Consider the following 17843-nt stretch of genomic DNA (forward strand, 5'->3'; position numbering starts at 1 on the left):
GGATGTGGATATTTCCTTTTATTCATATTTTGCTTATATTTTTAAAGGCATAAATGGTCTAATTTTGTCAAGTGCTTTTTCTATGTCTATTGAGATGATTGTGTGATTTTTTTCTTAAAGTCTGTTGATATAGTGACACCTTTCATTCCCAGGATAAACCTCACGTGGTCATAATGTATTATCCTTTATATATGCTGTTGATTCTATTTGCTAAAATCTTATTAAAAATGGTTGCATCTGTGTTCATGAGAGTTACTGGTCTGTAATTCTCTTTTCTTGTAATGCCAAATTATTTCTAGTATTTCTGATTCTATAAAAGTATTCCCTTTTTACTGCCTGTATAGAACATTTTATATGACTGTTAATTCTACTAAAGAACTGCTTTTTCTTTATGGTATGAATTCCAACTGATGGAATAATACATGCCCTTAAAATAGGTTTCCTTTATCCAATAAAGTTAAGATTACTGATAAGTTTCTTGGCTTTAAGGCTGGGCCAGTTGCTACTAGCACATTTTAGGTAAATAACATTCTTTACTAAACACTGTGAGATCATTCATTTGAAACTTTCAGAATAATTCATAGAAAATAGATAATATATTAAATTACATACTGAATGGTCAATCTACAACTATAGAAATTTATATATGAAGCAGCTCTTTAAAGAAGTAAGACCCACAAATATGTCTGTCTTGGGATAATAGACATAGTTGAAATGAATAAAATCTGGAAGACCAATATTGTAACACTATGTTCTGTTAGTCTTTTTTTTTAAATCATACAATTAGTAATCCATTTGTGCTTACAATATTCATACGTATGAGCTTAAAGGAAAAAAATCTCATGATAATAAAAAGGTTTTATACTCATATATACTTTTTTTTTTCCTTTGGTATGCGGGCCTCTCACCATTGTGGCCTCTGCCGTTGCGGAGCACAGGCTCCGGACACGCAGGCTCAGCGGCCATGGCTCACGGGCCCAGCCGCTCCGCGGCACGTGGGATCCTCCCGGACCGGGGCACGAACCCGTGTCCCCTGCATTGGCAGGCAGACTCTCAACCACTGCGCCACCAGGGAAGCCCTCATATATACTTTTAAATTACACTACTGTTTAAACATTTTCCTAAAGTCAAACCCTCCTTTCCAGCTGGCATGGTTTTTCAAGCCTAACTCTTGACAGCGGGTGGCCCTCTGGCATTAGTGAAGTAAAGAAGGCGGTGATAAGATCAAGCCGAAACCATTAATCCAGGTCTTTGAATTGCACTGGCTTCTTCACCTGCACCTTCCCCACTCCCGCCCTCATCGCCAAGCCCATCATTCATAAAATGACCCACTTCTTGAAGCTTTAGATTGTTTACTTGTTTCCCATCATCCTTAACTTGGCACTATTGCAGGGAGCCTGCGGCTGACCTCCTCATGCCTAACAGGAAATCATCCAGCTTTCTGTGGCTCCCATTACCGTATAAATTGACTAAAGGAAGAAAAGAAATACACAATGCTAAAGAGAACTGCAGCTCGTGAGGACCTGTACATCCAATCCAGCCGGCCTCAAACTGACATCTTTGTTTAGCATTCTCATTCAGGGGTTAGCTTTCTTGGACCGCTGAGTTTGGAGCCGGTGGTGATTATTCTCCAGGAACAGGTGCCAATGTAGAGGCTATGAAGCAGTAGTTTGGGCTGGGTTGGCATTCAATGTGGCCTGAGCTGAAACGGCAGCTTGACATTGTACGAAATATCACATATTACTAACGAGCATACACATGTTTGCCACCACAGTACCTGCAATGGACTAAAAGCAAGATACACTGGCAGTCTAGCTGGAACAGTTTGCCCGAGAAACCGGTTGTCTACGTTTCTTTGTATTACGTGTGGAAACAGGTAACTGTATGGGAATCCATCTGTGCTTGTGGAAGCGTGTGTTGTCTCAGTCTTTCTGAGGAAGAACTGGCAGCTCTAGACACGATTTCTTGACTGGATGAAGGAGGGGCTGATCTTGAATCATTTGGACTGGAGTTGCTGCTGGAGGCTGGCGTCTCATGGCTTTCTCTGTTGGCACTGGGTTTGGAGTACTGGGATGAGTTCACGAAACATACACAAACGATAAACCATATGCCACTCATTTTGTTTTCTGATCATCTTTCGGTGGCAAATGATCAGGAAGGAGTCTGCCCAAGTTGAGCGCTCTGATCCTTTGTCAAATTTACTATCTCACAGTTGCTGAGGGTCTGGAATCTGAATGTGGCTTAACGGAGTCCTCTGCCCAGGGTCTTCCTAGGCTGCAGTCAGGAGCTGGCAGGTTACGTCCCCATCCAGAGCCCAGGGTTCTCTTCCACGCTCATGTGGTTGTCCGCAGAATTCAGTTCCTTATGCTTGTGGGATGGAGAGCTCTTAGACGCCACCTGAAGTTCCTGACAAATGCCTCTCTCTATAAGCAGTTCACATCAGAGCAGCCTGCTTCTTCAATCCAGAATTCCTCTCTGTGGAAAGGTTTCAACTACAGAGACTATTTATTTAATAGGTATAGTTGGAATATATATACATTCAGGTTGCCACTTCTTTTTCAAAGTGCTTAGGAAGTCTGAGTCTTTCAAGGAATATGCCCATTTCATCTAAATTACTCTTTCCTAGCCATAAAGGTATCCACAGTATTCTCTTATTATTCTTTAAGTCTCTGTAGAATCTGCAGTAATGTCCTCTGTCTCATTTCTGATATTGGTAATTTGTGTCTTCTCTCTCTTTTTCCCTGAGCAGCCTGGCTAGAGTTTTATCGATTCTAATGATCTCAGAAAAACCCCAAAAGACTCTCTTTAGGTTTCACCGATTTTCTTGATTGTTTTTTGTTTCCTTATTGCGTTGATTTCTGCTCTTATCCTTATTACTTCAGATTTTCTGCTTGTTTTGGGTTTAATATGCTCTTTTTAAAAAAAACTCTGAGGTTGGGAATTTAAGTTATTCATTCAAAAACTTCCTTCTTTTCGAAACCAGTTATTAGTGCTATAAATTTCCCTGTATGTGATGGCAGTGCTTTAGCTGTACCCCCCAAACTGGGAAGTGTCATCATTTCATTTTCATTCAGTTAACGATACCGTCTAATTTCCCTTGTGATGAACTCTTTGGTCAATGGATTATTCAGAAGTACGTTATTTAGTTCCAGATGTTTAGGGATTTTCCAGATATTTTTCTACTACGGGTTTCTCATTTAATTCCAGAGAAATATCAGTCAGAGAACATCCTTTAAATGATTTGAACCCTTCAATTTTTTGTTTGTTTGTTGTTTGTTTTTGCGGTACGCGGGCCTCTCACTGTTGTGGCCTCTCCTGTTGCGGAGCACAGGCTCCGGACGCGCAGGCTCAGCGGCCATGGCTCACGGGCCCAGCCGCTCCGTGGCATGTGGGATCTTCCCGGACCGGGGCACGAACCCGTGTCCCCTGCATAGGCAGGAGGACTCTCAACTACTGCGCCACCAGGGAAGCCCTGAACCCTTAAATTTTTAAAAACATGTTTTATGATCCAGAATATGGTCTGTCTTGGTAAATGTTTTGAGCACACTTAAAAAGAATGTGTATTCTACTGTTGTTGGCTGGACTGTCCCATAGGTCTGTTAGATCAAGTTGGTAGATGATGTTATTCAAGTCTTCTATATACTTACTGATTTTCTGTCTACTTGTTCTATCAATCATTGATCGGTACTAGAATCCCTGAATATAATTGTAGATTTGTGTATTTCTCTTTACAGTTCTATCACTTTCTGACTGATGTATTTCAAAGCTCTATTGTCAGGAATATAAATTGTTAGGGTGGTTATGGTGTCTTGATGAATTAACCACTTTATCATTCTGAAATGACCACTTTTATTCCTGGTAGTATTTTTTGCCCTGAAATTTATTTTGTCTGATATCATCAATCTACTCCCAGTTTCCGCTGATTTGTGTTAGCATAGTACATTTTTTTCCCCAACCCCTCACTTTTAACCAATGTGTGCTTTCATATCTGAAGTGAGTTTCCTGTAGGCAGCATATTGTCAGGTCTCGCTTTTTATTCAGTCTAACAATCTCTGCCTTTCAGTGAAGTGTTTAAACAATTTACCCTATGATTACGGATATGGTTGGGCTCCAATCTACTGTCTTGTTGTCTTCTATCTGTCCAATCTGTGCTTCTTTCCCTCTTCTTCTGACTTCTTTTCAGATGAATAAAGTATTGCCAATGATTCCATTTAATCTCACCCGGTGGCTAGTAGCTGTAACAATTTTAGTGGTTTATTAAGGCCTTTATATGATACATATTTTACTTAGCACAGCCCGCCTTAAGATAACATCGTACCATTTCACACATGAGAACCTTCCAACAGGTTACTTCCACCTCCTCTCTCCCAGACTTTGTACTACTGTTGTTCCACAACTTACTCATAACCCCCTCAAGGTACCAGTCAGGTTACTCATAAACCCCTCAAGGTACCAGTCAGGATTCAGTCTGGAAAAGAGAAAGCATTCAATGTGTTCTAAGCACAGAGTTTTAACACGGGGAATTAGAGGCTTATATCAGCGGTCCCCAACCTTTTTGGCACCAGGGACTGGTTTCATGGAAGACAGTTTTTCCATGGACAGTGGGTGGGAGTGGTTCAGGCAGTAATGCAAGTGATGGGGAATGATGGGGAGCGATGAAGAGTGATGGGGGAGCAATGGGGAGCGATGGGGGAGCAATGGGGAGTGATGGGGGAGTGATGGGGGAGCGATGGGGAGTGATGGGGGAGTGATGGGGGAGCGATGGGGAGTGATGGGGAAGTGATGGGGGAGCGATGGGGGAGTGATGGGGAGCGATGGGGAAGTGATGGGGAAGTGATGGGGAGTGATGGGGAGTGATGGGGGAGCGATGGGGGAGTGATGGGGAGCGATGGGGGAGCGATGGGGGAGTGGTAGGGAAGTGATGGGGAGTGATGGGGAGTGATGGGGAGTGATGGGGAGTGATGGGGAAGTGATGGGGAAGTGATGGGGAGTGATGGGGAGTGATGGGGGAGCGATGGGGGAGTGATGGGGAGTGATGGGGAGTGATGGGGGAGCGATGGGGGAGTGATGGGGAGTGATGGGGGAGTGATGGGGGAGCGATGCGGAAGCGATGGGGAAGTGATGGGGAAGCGATGGGGAGTGATGGGGAGCGATGGGGGAGTGATGGGGGAGCGATGGGGGAGCGATGGGAAGTGATAGGGAGCGATGGGGAGTGACAGGAGAGCGATGGGGAGTGATGGGGAGTGATGGGAAGTGATGGGGAGCAATGGGGGAGTGATGGGGAATGATGGGGAGTGATGGGGAGCAGCAGATGAAGCTTCACTCACTCGTCTGCCCGCCACTCACCTCCTGTTGTGTGGCCCGGTTCCTAACAGGCCATGGACCAGTACTGGTCTGCGGCCCCGGGGTTGGGGACCTCTGGGTTACATGACCATTGCCACCACTGGGGAGCTAAAGCCAGAGAAGCCATCACTGACCATCTCCCTGCCGTACTGAAGCAAGTCATTCTCAAGAGATTGCCTGGACGCCAAGACCTCGGGGAAAGCATCTGCGGCCTTTTTCAGCCTGCAGCTGGGAAGAAGCAACTGTGCTCTCTCAATAACAGTCTCTCTTTCTTCGGCCTTCCAAATCTCCCAAGTCTGCTTCTAACTGGCCAACGTCACACGTGAAATGGACCAGTGGGCAGTGCAGTTCCAGGCTTGTCTTCCTTGAGTCAGGGAGAGTGTGGGAAGGAGAGGCCACAATGCCCAACTGACAACAGGCCATTTAGCCCTGTTAGTACCTTCTGGGTTACAAGTTTACCCTTTTACTTTTAATTGTTGACAGTCTCATATACGAAAAGCAGAAAGACAGTCTTTAGAGAAATCTGTACTGTAACAGCCCAAACACACACGCCTGATCAAATATTTGTTTCTTCTTTCACCCAAAAAAGGAAACAAGCAATCTCCTTATGAGGCTGAATCTATACAGTATTCCTAAGATTAACTACTAAATTACTACATTCCAGAAAATAACCAGGAACATAAGTTTCTATTAGCTTTAGAAGAGCCATGAGGTTAAGAAACAGCTTCATTATCGTAAGAAGCCAAGTTACTTTTTCTATTTTAGTAATTAACAATACACACAAACTTGTGTACAAAACCTGGCTGGCATGGTGTCAGACTGAAAGTGCTTCTGAGTTTGGTTTACACGACATTCCTTTGCAAAACTGACACAAAGGGACAAGATATGGGTGAAAATGCTGACATAGTAACAGCTGAGTTCGTCTGTGCGAAAGAACTTTGTTTTTGAGAAAAATGACTTTGCTAGATAGACCATTTTACCTGCACCTGCTCATCTGACATGAGGCTTCTTCAAGGCATGTTCTGAAAGGAAACTGCAAATCAAAGAGGTGAGGGCTTCTGGTTTCCCACTGCACATGGAAAGAGCTTGGAAGTTGCCACTTCATCCTGATAATGGGTAAGCAGCTAAACAGACTGAAAAACTAACTAAAACTAAGTCTTCCAGGATCCGTAAGAGAGGTGAGGACACAAGGCAAACCACTGCCCCCAAGATTGGAGAGACAGAGGGACTAATGAAGAGAATAACTTAGCAGAGCAGAGGTTCAAGAGTAGAAACGACCACGGGAACCAGACGCCAGAACGAGTAGGAAAGCCTGAACTGTAATGGATGAGCTGCTGGGGGCTCAGTGTGGACAACTTGGAGACCTAAAAACTCCAGGGGGACCCAGTCACGGGGAGACCCTCTCATTTTTGTAAGATTTACCTCCAAGAGCTTGACCAGGTTCCCACAGTAAATACTGGAGATGTTTCCCCCTGTGCTTCCAGCAGGAGTGGGGAAAAAGCACCACTCTGAAATATACCAGAGCATGCCCGTTCTTCCTAATGAGGCCTGCCCTCACAGGAAACTAGCTAACCAGACCCTAACGTGCTGGGGAATTATCAGACCCTAACTGACTGCAGGGAAGGGAAAAACAGTTGACCCTTGAACAACATGCATTTGAACAGTGCAGGTCCACTTACACATGGATTTTTTTAAAAAGTAAATATTACAGTACTACACAGTTGCGGCTGGTTGAATCCGTGGGTGCAGACCTGTGTATATGGAGGGCCGACGGTAAGTTACAGGCAGATTTTCAACTGCACAGAGGGTCAGCATCTCTAACCCCGGTGTTGTGTAAGGGTCCACTGTACAAAACTCCAGACTACTCTAGAATTCCATTTGGGAGAAGGGAAACACCCAACTCTAGCCCACTCTAGCCATACTCTCCCACCTAAGAGGGGAAGAAGAAAAGAAACAACTGAGAAATACTTGTGTGGTTCTCAGTCCAGAGGCACAGGCTCACTATAAGACTGAGACCTGATCACGGGTCCGGAGAATGCTTCCCCTTCCCCTATATCTCACCACCACATGACTAAAGGCCCATTTACAGCAGCTCCTTTTACATGATACATCATGTCTGGCGATCAAGAAAAAAATGACAAACCATAGCAAAAGACAAAAAACACAATTTGAAGAGACAGAGCAGCATCGGAACCAGACATAACAGGAGTGTTGGATTTACCAGACTGGGAATCTAAAACAACTATGATTACTATGCTAAGGGTCTAATGGATAAAGCAGACAACATACAAGAACAGATGGGCAATGTAAGCAGAGAGACGCAAATTCTAAGACAGAATGAAGAAGAAATGCTAGAGATCAAACACAATGTAACAGAAACAAAGAACGCCTTTTATGGGCTTATTAGCAGAGTAGACATGGCTGAGGAAAGAATCTCTGAAATTGAGGATATCTCAATAGTAACCCCCTAAACTGAAGAGCAAAGAGAACAGAGACTGAATAAATGAAGCGAATATCCAAGGACTGTGGGACAACTACACATGGTGTAACATACATGTAATGGGAACACCAGAAAGAGAAGAGAGAAAAGAACACAAGAAATACTCGAAACAGTAATGACTAAGAATTTCCCCAAATTAATGTCAGACACCAAACCACAGGTCCAGGAAGTTCAGAGAACACCATACAGGATAAATACCCCCCCCACCCCCCGCAAAATGATGTTAGGCATATCATTTTCAAATTACAGAAAAGCAAAGATAAAGAAAAAAATCCTGAAAGAAGCCAGAGAGACGGGACTTCCCTGGTGGTCCAGTGTTGAAGACTCCATGCTCCCACTGCACGGGGCGCAAATTTGATTAGGGAACTAGAATCCTATATGCCGTGTGATGCAGCCAAAAAAAGGAGAAAAAAACAAAAGCCAGAGGGAATCAACCTTACGTACAGAAGAACAAAGATAAGAATTACATCCAACTTCTCCTCAAAAACCATGCAAGCAAGAGGAGAGTGGAGTGAAATATTTAAAGTGTTGAGAGAAAAAAAACTACCAACCTAGAATTCTGTACCCTGTGAAATTATCCTTCCAGAGTGAAGAATAAATAAAGACTTTCTCAGACAAACAAAAATTTGAGGGAGTTTGTTGCCTGTAGACCTATCTTGCAGGAAATGTTAAAAGGATTTCTTTAGAGAGGAAGAAAAATAATACAGGTCAGAAACTCACGTCTACCTAAAGAAAGGAAGAAGGATTAAGTGAAGGTCAAATAAAAACTTTATTTTTCTTATTCTTAATTGATCTAAATAACAATAAAATAATAACAGCAACAAAGTATTCAATTATTTACGCTTATGTATATACTTTAGGTATGTATTTATATGCTTATGTATGCTTATACATAAGTGAAATGTGTAACAGCAGTGATACATACATAGGACAAGAAGGAGGAATGGAATTATTATGTTATTTTACAGTACTTACACTATCTGTAAAATGGTATAGTTATTACTTGAAAGTGGACTTGGATTAGTTGTATATTGCAAGCCCTAGAGCAACCAATAAAAAAAGGAAGTATAACCAATATGCTAAGAAAAAAGAGAAAATGGAATCATATAACATGCTCAATTTAAATCACAAAAGGCAGAAAAAGAGTGGAAGAGAAAAACAGGACCAAAGAACAAAGGCAATGAATAGAAAACAGTAACAAATATTAATTCACCTACATCAATAATCACTTTGAATGTTAATGGTCTAAATGCATCAGTTAAAAGATAAAGATTGTCAGAGTGGATTAAAAAACAAGACTTAACTATATGTTGTCTACAAGAAGTCCACTTTAGATATAAAGACACATATAGATTAAAAGTAAATGGATGGGGGCTTCCCTGGTGGCGCAGTGGTTGAGAGTCCGCCTGCCGATGCAGGGGACACGGGTTCATGCCCCCGTCCGGGAGGATCCCACATGCCGCGGAGCGGCTAGGCCCGTGAGCCATGGCCGCTGAGCCTGTGCGTCCGGAGCCTGTGCTCCGCAACGGGAGAGGCCACAACAGTGAGAGGCCCGCGTACCGCAAAAACAAAAACAAAAAAACACATGCACTGCCAACTCAGGAAAAAAAAATTATTCTGAGGTGAGGAGAGTAGAAGAAAATGTAAAATCACTATAGAACTTCAAGGTGGGAGGTTTGAGGGCAGGTGCTGGGTTTCCACTCCAGGAGGGGGTATGAAGATTTCAAATAGTCAGGAAGGACAACCTGTTTTTCACTTGTTTACAAGAATCAGTGAGTTTGATAACACACTGGCTGGCCTGGGAAGACAGGCATATTCGTATGTTGCCAGAGGGAGAGAAAAACAGACAACCTTTGTGGAGAGCAACTTGGAAATGTTTATCACACAAATATTCTTTGCTCAGAGAAATCCATTTCTAAAGCATATATGCAAGTAAAATGACCCAGGTTTATTGCAGCCTTGCTTGTAACAGCAAAAGACTGAAAATAATGTATATGTTGTTAATAGCAGACTGGTTATATAATTATGGTATGCTACACAGCTATAAAAAAGAACAAGGAAGTTCTTTATGTATTGGAAGAGACTGATCTCCAAGATATATTGTTGGCTGAGAAAAGCAAAATACAGACCAGTGTAAGATGTGTGCTCTAGTTTGTGTAAAAAAAAAACAAGGGGGCGAGGCAGCTGAAGGGAAAAAATACTTGTATATGTTTAGAATCTCTCTGAAAGGATAGCCAAGAAACCAGTAGCACTGGCCACCTGGGAGCGTAACAGAGTAGCTGGGAGAGAAGAGGTCTTCCCAGAGTAAATCTTTTTTTTTTTCTAAATTCTTTAAAATTTTCAATCATGTGAATGCATGTTATCCAAGATACAAACACTTAAAATGGATATAAAAATCCGAGGGATGCTCTGAGCAGATGAGCACTCTACAGTTTGTACAGCCTTGGGCTTACTCGCTGCTCCTGTCCTAGGGCTCCGGCTACAGAGCTGGGCAGCCTCTGCCACCTGGTCTTCAGTGCGCTCTGTCCCTGCCTGTGGCGTGTCCACTGCCCCCAGATCAGCCGGCTGCTCATATCCCCAGGGCCGCATCTGCTTCCTCCACTCACCCTTCTAGCCCAACTGTAAGCTGGTTTTCACTACCACACCTCTCTGCCCTATCACAGGGCATCTCAGATCTTCTCACTGCCAAGTTCAAGGGCCTTCCCTCAGCGGCATTCTCCTGGACCTCAACTCGTATTTGACACTTAAGGGGACCTTCTTTAAATTCGCTCCTTCCCTGTCTTCCCTCGTCTCACGGCGAGGTTTCCTTCTCACACTTCATCCTGCGCCCTAGCGTTGCACATTCCCCAGTGCTCAAGCCTGTCCCTCTGTTCTTCTCTTTTCCCCGTGTTCCCAGAGTGGGGGAGGGGTGTCTCGCACTCTTAAGGTTTCCAGGACCACCGTTATGCTGAAGTCTCCCACATCACGCGCTACGAGCCATCCTCTCCTCCAAGCTCCAGTCCCAGGAAGAAATGCAAACTGGGCATTTCCACCTGGCCGTCCCTCCCTGACCTGGATCATCACGTTCTGTGCTTGATTCCAACCACCCACCCCACCTGACTGGCTGTGCTCTGAACTTCCGGGCAAAGGCCAGTGGCTCTGCAAATTCTGTCAGGCACCCAGCTTGACGTGCTGGAAATCCTGGGAGTCATTCCTGCACTGGACAAATCCTCTGAGACCAAAGGGCTGATTACGGCTGAGACCCCGCTCCTCCCTCCCTCTCCAGCCAGCCTCAAGTCTCTGCAAGTCTTCCTTCCTCTACGTTTCTACTGATCCACCCAAGCTCTGGAATGCATCACAAGATGACTCAACTGTCTCTGACTCATCCCATCATTTAGTCAACTGCCAGAGTGAGGACACGCGGTGTTGGAGGCATCCTGCCAGCTGCTATGGGGGTGCGAAGATGAACAGGGCACACAGACGGTTCTGCTCCAAGTCAAAGGATGGAAGGTAACAAAAGAAGGGTGATGGAAATTCACAGGAGGGAGGGATCACTTCCAGAGAGAGAGCTCTGAGAAGTTTTACTGGAGCAGTGAGGACCACGTCAGGCTGCCCTGGGATGAGACAGGAGAGGGTAGTGAGAAGGGTGACCACCACCACTAGAAGGTGGTCACAGGGTGTTTAAGGCAGAATAGTTAGAGGGGGACCCAAGGTCTGGGAATATTTTTAAAAGGTTGAGAGAGAAAAGGCGCCAAAGGGGCTTCCCTGGTGGCGCAGTGGTTGAGAGTCCGCCTGCCGATGCAGGGGACGCGGGTTCGTGCTCCGGTCCAGGAAGATCCCACATGCCGCGGAGGGGCTGGGCCCGTGAGCCATGGCCGCTGAGCCTGCGCGTCCGGAGCCTGTGCCCCGCAACGAGAGGCCACAACAGTGAGAGGCCCGGGTACCGAAAAAAGAAAAAAAAAAAAAAGCACCAAAGGAAAGGTCAAAATTACAGAACAGAAGGGGTGGCTGATGATTGATAGAATTCTTACCAGGCCAGGTTCTATGAGCTTAATGTTAATGCTAAGTTTTTACTCTTTTTTTTCACAACTTCCAAGGACATGAGAATTAGAGTGAGTTACAGGGCCTTCAGATAAGGCGGCAGAGGCCCCAGAAAATGGTTAACAGAGGCCAGCCCTGGGGTGGAGGAGGCTGGGGGGATGGGGGACCTGGGAGACTCGCTTTTGACTATTTAACGTCTTGTGTATACCTTTTGAGTTTTGCACTAGGTCTGTGTATTGACATTATTACAAAACTAAACTTTTTAAAAGCTATCTTTTTTGTTTTACACATATCTACATTCTTTTTTTATGGTCTTTTCCATTACGGTTTACCACAGGATATTGACGAGTTCCCTGTGCTTGTTGTTTATGTTTATCCATTCCAGATATAATAGTTTGCGTCTGCTCATCCCACACTCCCAGTCCAGCCCTCCCTCACCACCCCTCCCCCTTGGCAACCACAAGTCTCTTCTCTATGTCTGTGAGTCTGTTTCTGTTCTGTAGATAGGTTCCTCTGTGCCATATTTTGGATTCCACATGTAAGTGATATCATATGCTATTGGTCTTTCTCTTTCTGACTTACTTCACTTAGTATGATAATCTCTAGTTGTATCCACGTTGCTGCAAATGGCCTTATTTCGTTCTTTTTTATGGCCGCGTAGTATTCCATTGTATATATGCACCACATCTTCTTTATCCATTCCTCTGTCAATGGACATTTAGGTTGTTTACTGTGAATAGTGCTATGAACATAGGGGTGCACGTACCTTTTTGAATTATATCAAAAAACAATTAAAGATGAGTTTCTGAAGGGAATGAGAAAAATAGGATTACAATAGCTCGACAAGACCTCATGTGTTGCTTTGTTCTGAAGAAAGTAAAAACTAAAGCAGTTGGAAATATTGATGGGAAAGATCGAGTAGAAATGAGCCCAACAGTGCCGCTGGTCCAGGAGGTAATCAGGGAGGTGGTACAGGGTCTGAACAGGCGGCAGAGTCTGCAATTCAGAGTGTGGACATTTCAGTAAAGAAAGGCTGTTGAGGCCACCAAGCCCTCAGCCACTGCAGGTGCCCCCGAGGTGCATCCTGAGGGGACTCAGGATGGGAGAGAGCAGGCTCCTGCTCTTCGGCACCCTAGATAGCTAAGGTGCCTATCAAAGGAATGATTTCAATAAGCCTAGACTCTCGCATCTTCCCATACATAGAAAAGTGATAACTTCATTAACTTGAGATGTCTGTTTTCCTTTAACAGTAATTTTTTGATGTTCCAATTGCCTGGGGGTTTTTTGGGGGGCAAAAAACCCTATATATCCTGGCTTGTCCCTTACCTCTTTGGAGCAGTCCCTCAGAGTTTCCCGAGAGGCTATATCCCGGGCTTAAGTCCTCCGTAAGTCAGCAGAATAAAACATAATTCTCAACTTTTAGGTGTGCGTGTTTTTCAATCAATATGCTTTCACCAAAAATGTCTGGGACGGGATGCAATGGGTCCTTTCCCAGTGTCCACTCGCCTTCCTTCTTCCCAGATCCAGCCCTGGGGTAGAGGGGTCAGCTGCACCAGGTGGGACTGATTAGTCTAATCCAGTTGGCAAAATCCTGGCTCCTCTGACACAGTAATTAGTCCAGGAATGGGCATGTGACCTGGTTCTGGCCAGCAAGACCTAAGCAGGAGTTTGGTGGAGGCTTCAGGAAAGAAGGTTCCCACTTTTCTGGGAGAACTGCAGAAAGCCACGTCGTTCTCCCGCTCAGAGCGAATGAGGAAGCATGTAGTCCCAGCCCCTGCTGGCAGCCATCCTAGAACCCTGAGGGGCACTACTTCGAGGATGAAGCCAACACTTGGATGAGAGTAGAGAGATGCAAAGATCCTGGACATCCTTGATAAGATGTGGCTGAGCCACTGGATCAACCCGCCCTGAAGCCTGCCCTGCATCTGAACTTCCAGGCTAAAAACCACATTAAACTGTGTTTTCCTGTCCTCGCAGCCTGGAGCTCTGTCACTGACAAGCATCCCTTCCACTCTGAAAAAAGGAACAAGCCAAACAGGAAGTCCGAAATTGAGAGAGATGATGGCTGATGGTTCCAGTTTTTCTCCGTAAAGTAAAAGGTTACCCACGTGCTAAGAGTGAGGAGGGAGCTGGGAAGAGTGAGGAAGACCACACCTGGTTGTTTCGGGCAAAGGGAAAGAGAGCTGCCTGGGGCTACGGAGAGGGCCCGGTGGGTGTGCTGAGCACCCAGATGAGGTTTTAAGACCTCTGCCAGCCGCAAACAGCATGAAGCTGTGCCTCTCACCCAAGACCACCATCCTGTGGGGACAGCCTCTGGGCTGGCCATGGGGCATCAAGGGGACAAGCAGAAAAGGAGTTGGAGATGTGAGCACAATAGCAGTTGAAGAGATGGACCCCACGATCTACGCTGGACCTGGAAGGGAGTGAGAGCAGGAGGGGCTGACTGGTCAGGAAAAATCAGAGGGACAAAGAGACCAGGCATCTCGTTGGATCAAAGAACAGGTTCAGTGGAAGTGAGGCGACAGGGAGACGATGCAGAGAAAGGTCCTTGTAAGCAGAGTTAAGTGTCCCCAGAATAACACCAGGGCCCAGCAGCCCCCAGGGCCCAGCAGCCCCCAGGGCCCAGCCCACTCTACCCCTAACCCATGAGTGTTGTTTCAGGATTAACTGAAGCAGATAAATCTTAATCTAACTGAAGCTGGACTGACACAGATAAGAACTCAGAGGGGCCTAATTCTTCCCATATCACCGGGAGCCATGTGTGGTGGCAGGAAGGAGGGGACATGTTTTCAAGTTTGTGCTGATGTTTCCGAAAACTCTGGAGGAAAGGAGACACTCTGTGAAGGAGAAATGAGGGACACTGCAGAAAAAAGCATCCTTAAACGGGTCCTTTTGGAGGACTCACCTCTGCGTTCATCTTGGTCCCTTTCTGCAGGAGCTGCGAAGACAAAAGCAGAGGTTCAGGACCTTGGTGGGACCTCCCCAAACTCCCTGCCGACACTCTCCCTGGCCACCCCCCTTCTCCCCTCACTTCCTGTCCCATTGGCCCCATCTTCCCCAAATGCCTTCACCACCTTGTGCCCTCCAGTGAGGACACCCAGGCCAGTGTCTGATCTGACACCGGCAGGTGGTCGCTGGCCCCCCTGGGGACATCACACCAGTAATGTTTCTCTAAAGAACACTGCCAACCCCCAAGGGCTGGCATCTCTCATACTAGAAGGGATGCTTCTGTATACTTAAAAGAATGATGCAGGGCTTCCCTGGTGGCTCAGTGGTTAAGAATCCACCTGCCAACGCAGGACACACGGGTTCGAGCCCTGGTCCGGGAAGATCCCACATGCCGCGGAGCAACTAAGCCCGTGTGCCACAACTACTGAGCCTGTGCTCTAGATCCCGCGAGCCACAACTACTGAAGCCCGAGCGCCTAGAGCCCGTGCTCCACAACAAGAGAAGCCACCGCAATGAGAAGCCCACGCACTGCAACGAAGAGGAGCCCCCGCTCGCCACGACTAGAGAAAACCCGGGTGCAGCAACGAAGACCCAACACAGCCAAAAATAAATAAATAAACACATTTATTTAAAAAGAGAAAAAAAGAAAGAGGCACGGGAAGAGCCAGAGACAGCGTGTAACAAATGGGTCTGGCCATGTCCTAATGAAACAAAACAAAACAAAAAGAATGTAGTGTTATGTGTCCCTTACATGTGGGGTGGGGAAGTCAGATAACGAAATATGAGGAAGATGGTAACAACTGTGAGACAACTTGTGTCAGCTGCTTTATCTACATGAACCCTAATCCTTGAAACCTTGGCAAAAAGGCTAATATTAACTCCATTTTACAGATGAGGGGTCTGAAGTTCAGGGTGGGTTAAAGCACTTGGCCTTACAGTCACGGTGTTGTGGCCCTGTGCTGTAACTTCCAGCTTCCTGGCTATGGAGCCAAACCCAGACTGCCCCAGAGACCTTTCCAGGGCTGTCTTACACACACCCGGAGAGCTTTTATGGTAAATAAAAGACCTAGGGTTTGGTCTGGCTTCAGTCACGGACCAACCAGGTGACCACAGCCAAAGAGGTTCTCCATGTGTAGGCTGAATGGCTGGACCTCATCTCTAAGGTCTCTTCCAGCTCTAAAATGCTCTCTGATTCCCAAAAAAGGAAAATCTGGTGACTCTTAAAACAGTGCTCAACCTCAGTTGTGAAATGACTTTACCTAGATGCCCTGTCACACAAAAAAACATTTGCCACATGTTGGTCAAATATCTCTGATTTTTTTTTTTTTGGCCTTGCCGCACAGCTTAGTCCCCCAACCAGGGAATGAACCCAGGCCCCGGCAGTGAAAGCTCAGAGTCCTAACCACTGGACCACCAGGGAACTCCTACCTATTACTGGGGAACTATAGGTAGGTATCATCTCTACAGACGGCAGTTTAGCAACATCTATTAAGATTCCAAATGTAAGCAAGCAATTCCACTGCTTCCCATTTTTCTTTAATTAAAAATGTGTTTTTCAAGATTTAACCTTTTAATTGCAGTACAGTTAATTTACAATGCTGTGTTAGTTTCAGGTGTAAAGCAAAGTGATTTAGTTATACACATATACATACATATTATATATATATTATACATAGATGTGATATATATACATATAAATAACAGCCAAGCCACAGAAGCAACCTAAACATTCATCGACAGATGAATGGATAAAGAAGATGTGGTACATATATATACAATGGAATATTACTCAGCCATAAAAAAGAAAGAAATAATGCCATTTGCAGCAACATGGATGGACCTAGAGATGATCATACTAAGTGAAGTAAGTCAGAGAGAGAGAGAGAGACAAATATCATAAGATATCACACTTATATGTGGAATCTAAAGTATATAAATGAACTAATTTACAAAACAGAAATAGACTCACGGACACAGAAAACAAACTTATGGTTACCAAAGGGGAAATGGGTGGGGAGGGATAAATGAGGAGTTTGGGATCAACAGATACACACTCCTATATGTAAAATAGATTAACCAAGGACCTCCTATAGAACACAGGGAACTCTTTTTTTTTTTTAATTTTATTTTTTTTTTATTTTTTAACATCTTTATTGGGGTATAATTGCTTTACAATGGTGTGTTAGTTTCTGCTGTATAACAAAGTGAATCAGTTATACATATACATATGTTCCCATATCTCTTCCCTCTGTGTCTCCCTCCCTCCCACCCTCCCTATCCCACCCCTCCAGGCGGTCACAAAGCACCGAGCTGATATCCCTGTGCTATGCGGCTGCTTCCCACTAGCTATCTACCTTACGTTTGGTAGTGTATATATGTCCATGCCTCTCTCTCGCTTTGTCACAGCTCACCCTTCCCCCGCCCCATATCCTCAAGTCCGTTCTCCAGTAGGTCTGTGTCTTTATTCCTGTCTTACCCCTAGGTTCTTCATGACATTTTTTTCCCTTAAATTCCATATATATGTGTTAGCATATGGTATTTGTCTTTCTCTTTCTGACTTACTTCACTCTGTATGACAGACTCTAGGTCTATCCACCTCATTACAAATAGCTCAATTTCGTTTCTTTTTATGGCTGAGTAATATTCCATTGTATATATGTGCCACATCTTCTTCTTGATATATTCAGTATCTTGTAATAACCACTGCTTTCCAATTCTGTCTCCAGTCCCCACAGGAGAAATCACTAAATTGCCCTGAGTCCTTTGTTCTTGTAGAAACATTACTGTTGCTTGCCTTCCCTTTCTAATAACAACTTCCAGAAAAGGTTTCCTATAAAAAGTCAATAAAACATTATTTATGAACTTTACTACCTTTCCCACAGAATCTGGGGAATGCAAAACAAAACAAACCAATTTGCAGAGATGCACATGGATGAGAAAGGACCCCACCTAGAAACCTTACCACCTTAGGCACCAGCGGTCAATTACCAAGGGTGAATTGCATTATTACTTATAAAGCACGTTCAACAGG

The 17843-nt window shown here is 44.9% G+C and overlaps 1 protein-coding gene and 1 pseudogene across 2 annotated transcripts in view; both read right to left on the reverse strand.

Annotated features, from left to right (window-relative positions):
* Positions 1 to 17843, reverse strand: part of BLVRA (biliverdin reductase A) — a 55832-nt gene that overhangs the window by 28133 nt on the left and 9856 nt on the right. For both annotated transcript variants that reach the window (XM_067745828.1, XM_067745827.1), the window contains exon 2: positions 14769 to 14801. In XM_067745828.1, the coding sequence (XP_067601929.1) occupies positions 14769 to 14780 (12 nt within the window). In that variant the 5' untranslated portion in view covers positions 14781 to 14801. The remainder of the gene's footprint in view (positions 1 to 14768; positions 14802 to 17843) is intronic.
* LOC137229531 (homocysteine-responsive endoplasmic reticulum-resident ubiquitin-like domain member 2 protein pseudogene) lies at positions 1084 to 6870 on the reverse strand (annotated as a pseudogene).

This window comes from Pseudorca crassidens, chromosome 8 (assembly GCF_039906515.1).
Source record: "Pseudorca crassidens isolate mPseCra1 chromosome 8, mPseCra1.hap1, whole genome shotgun sequence".
NCBI lineage: Eukaryota > Metazoa > Chordata > Mammalia > Artiodactyla > Delphinidae > Pseudorca > Pseudorca crassidens.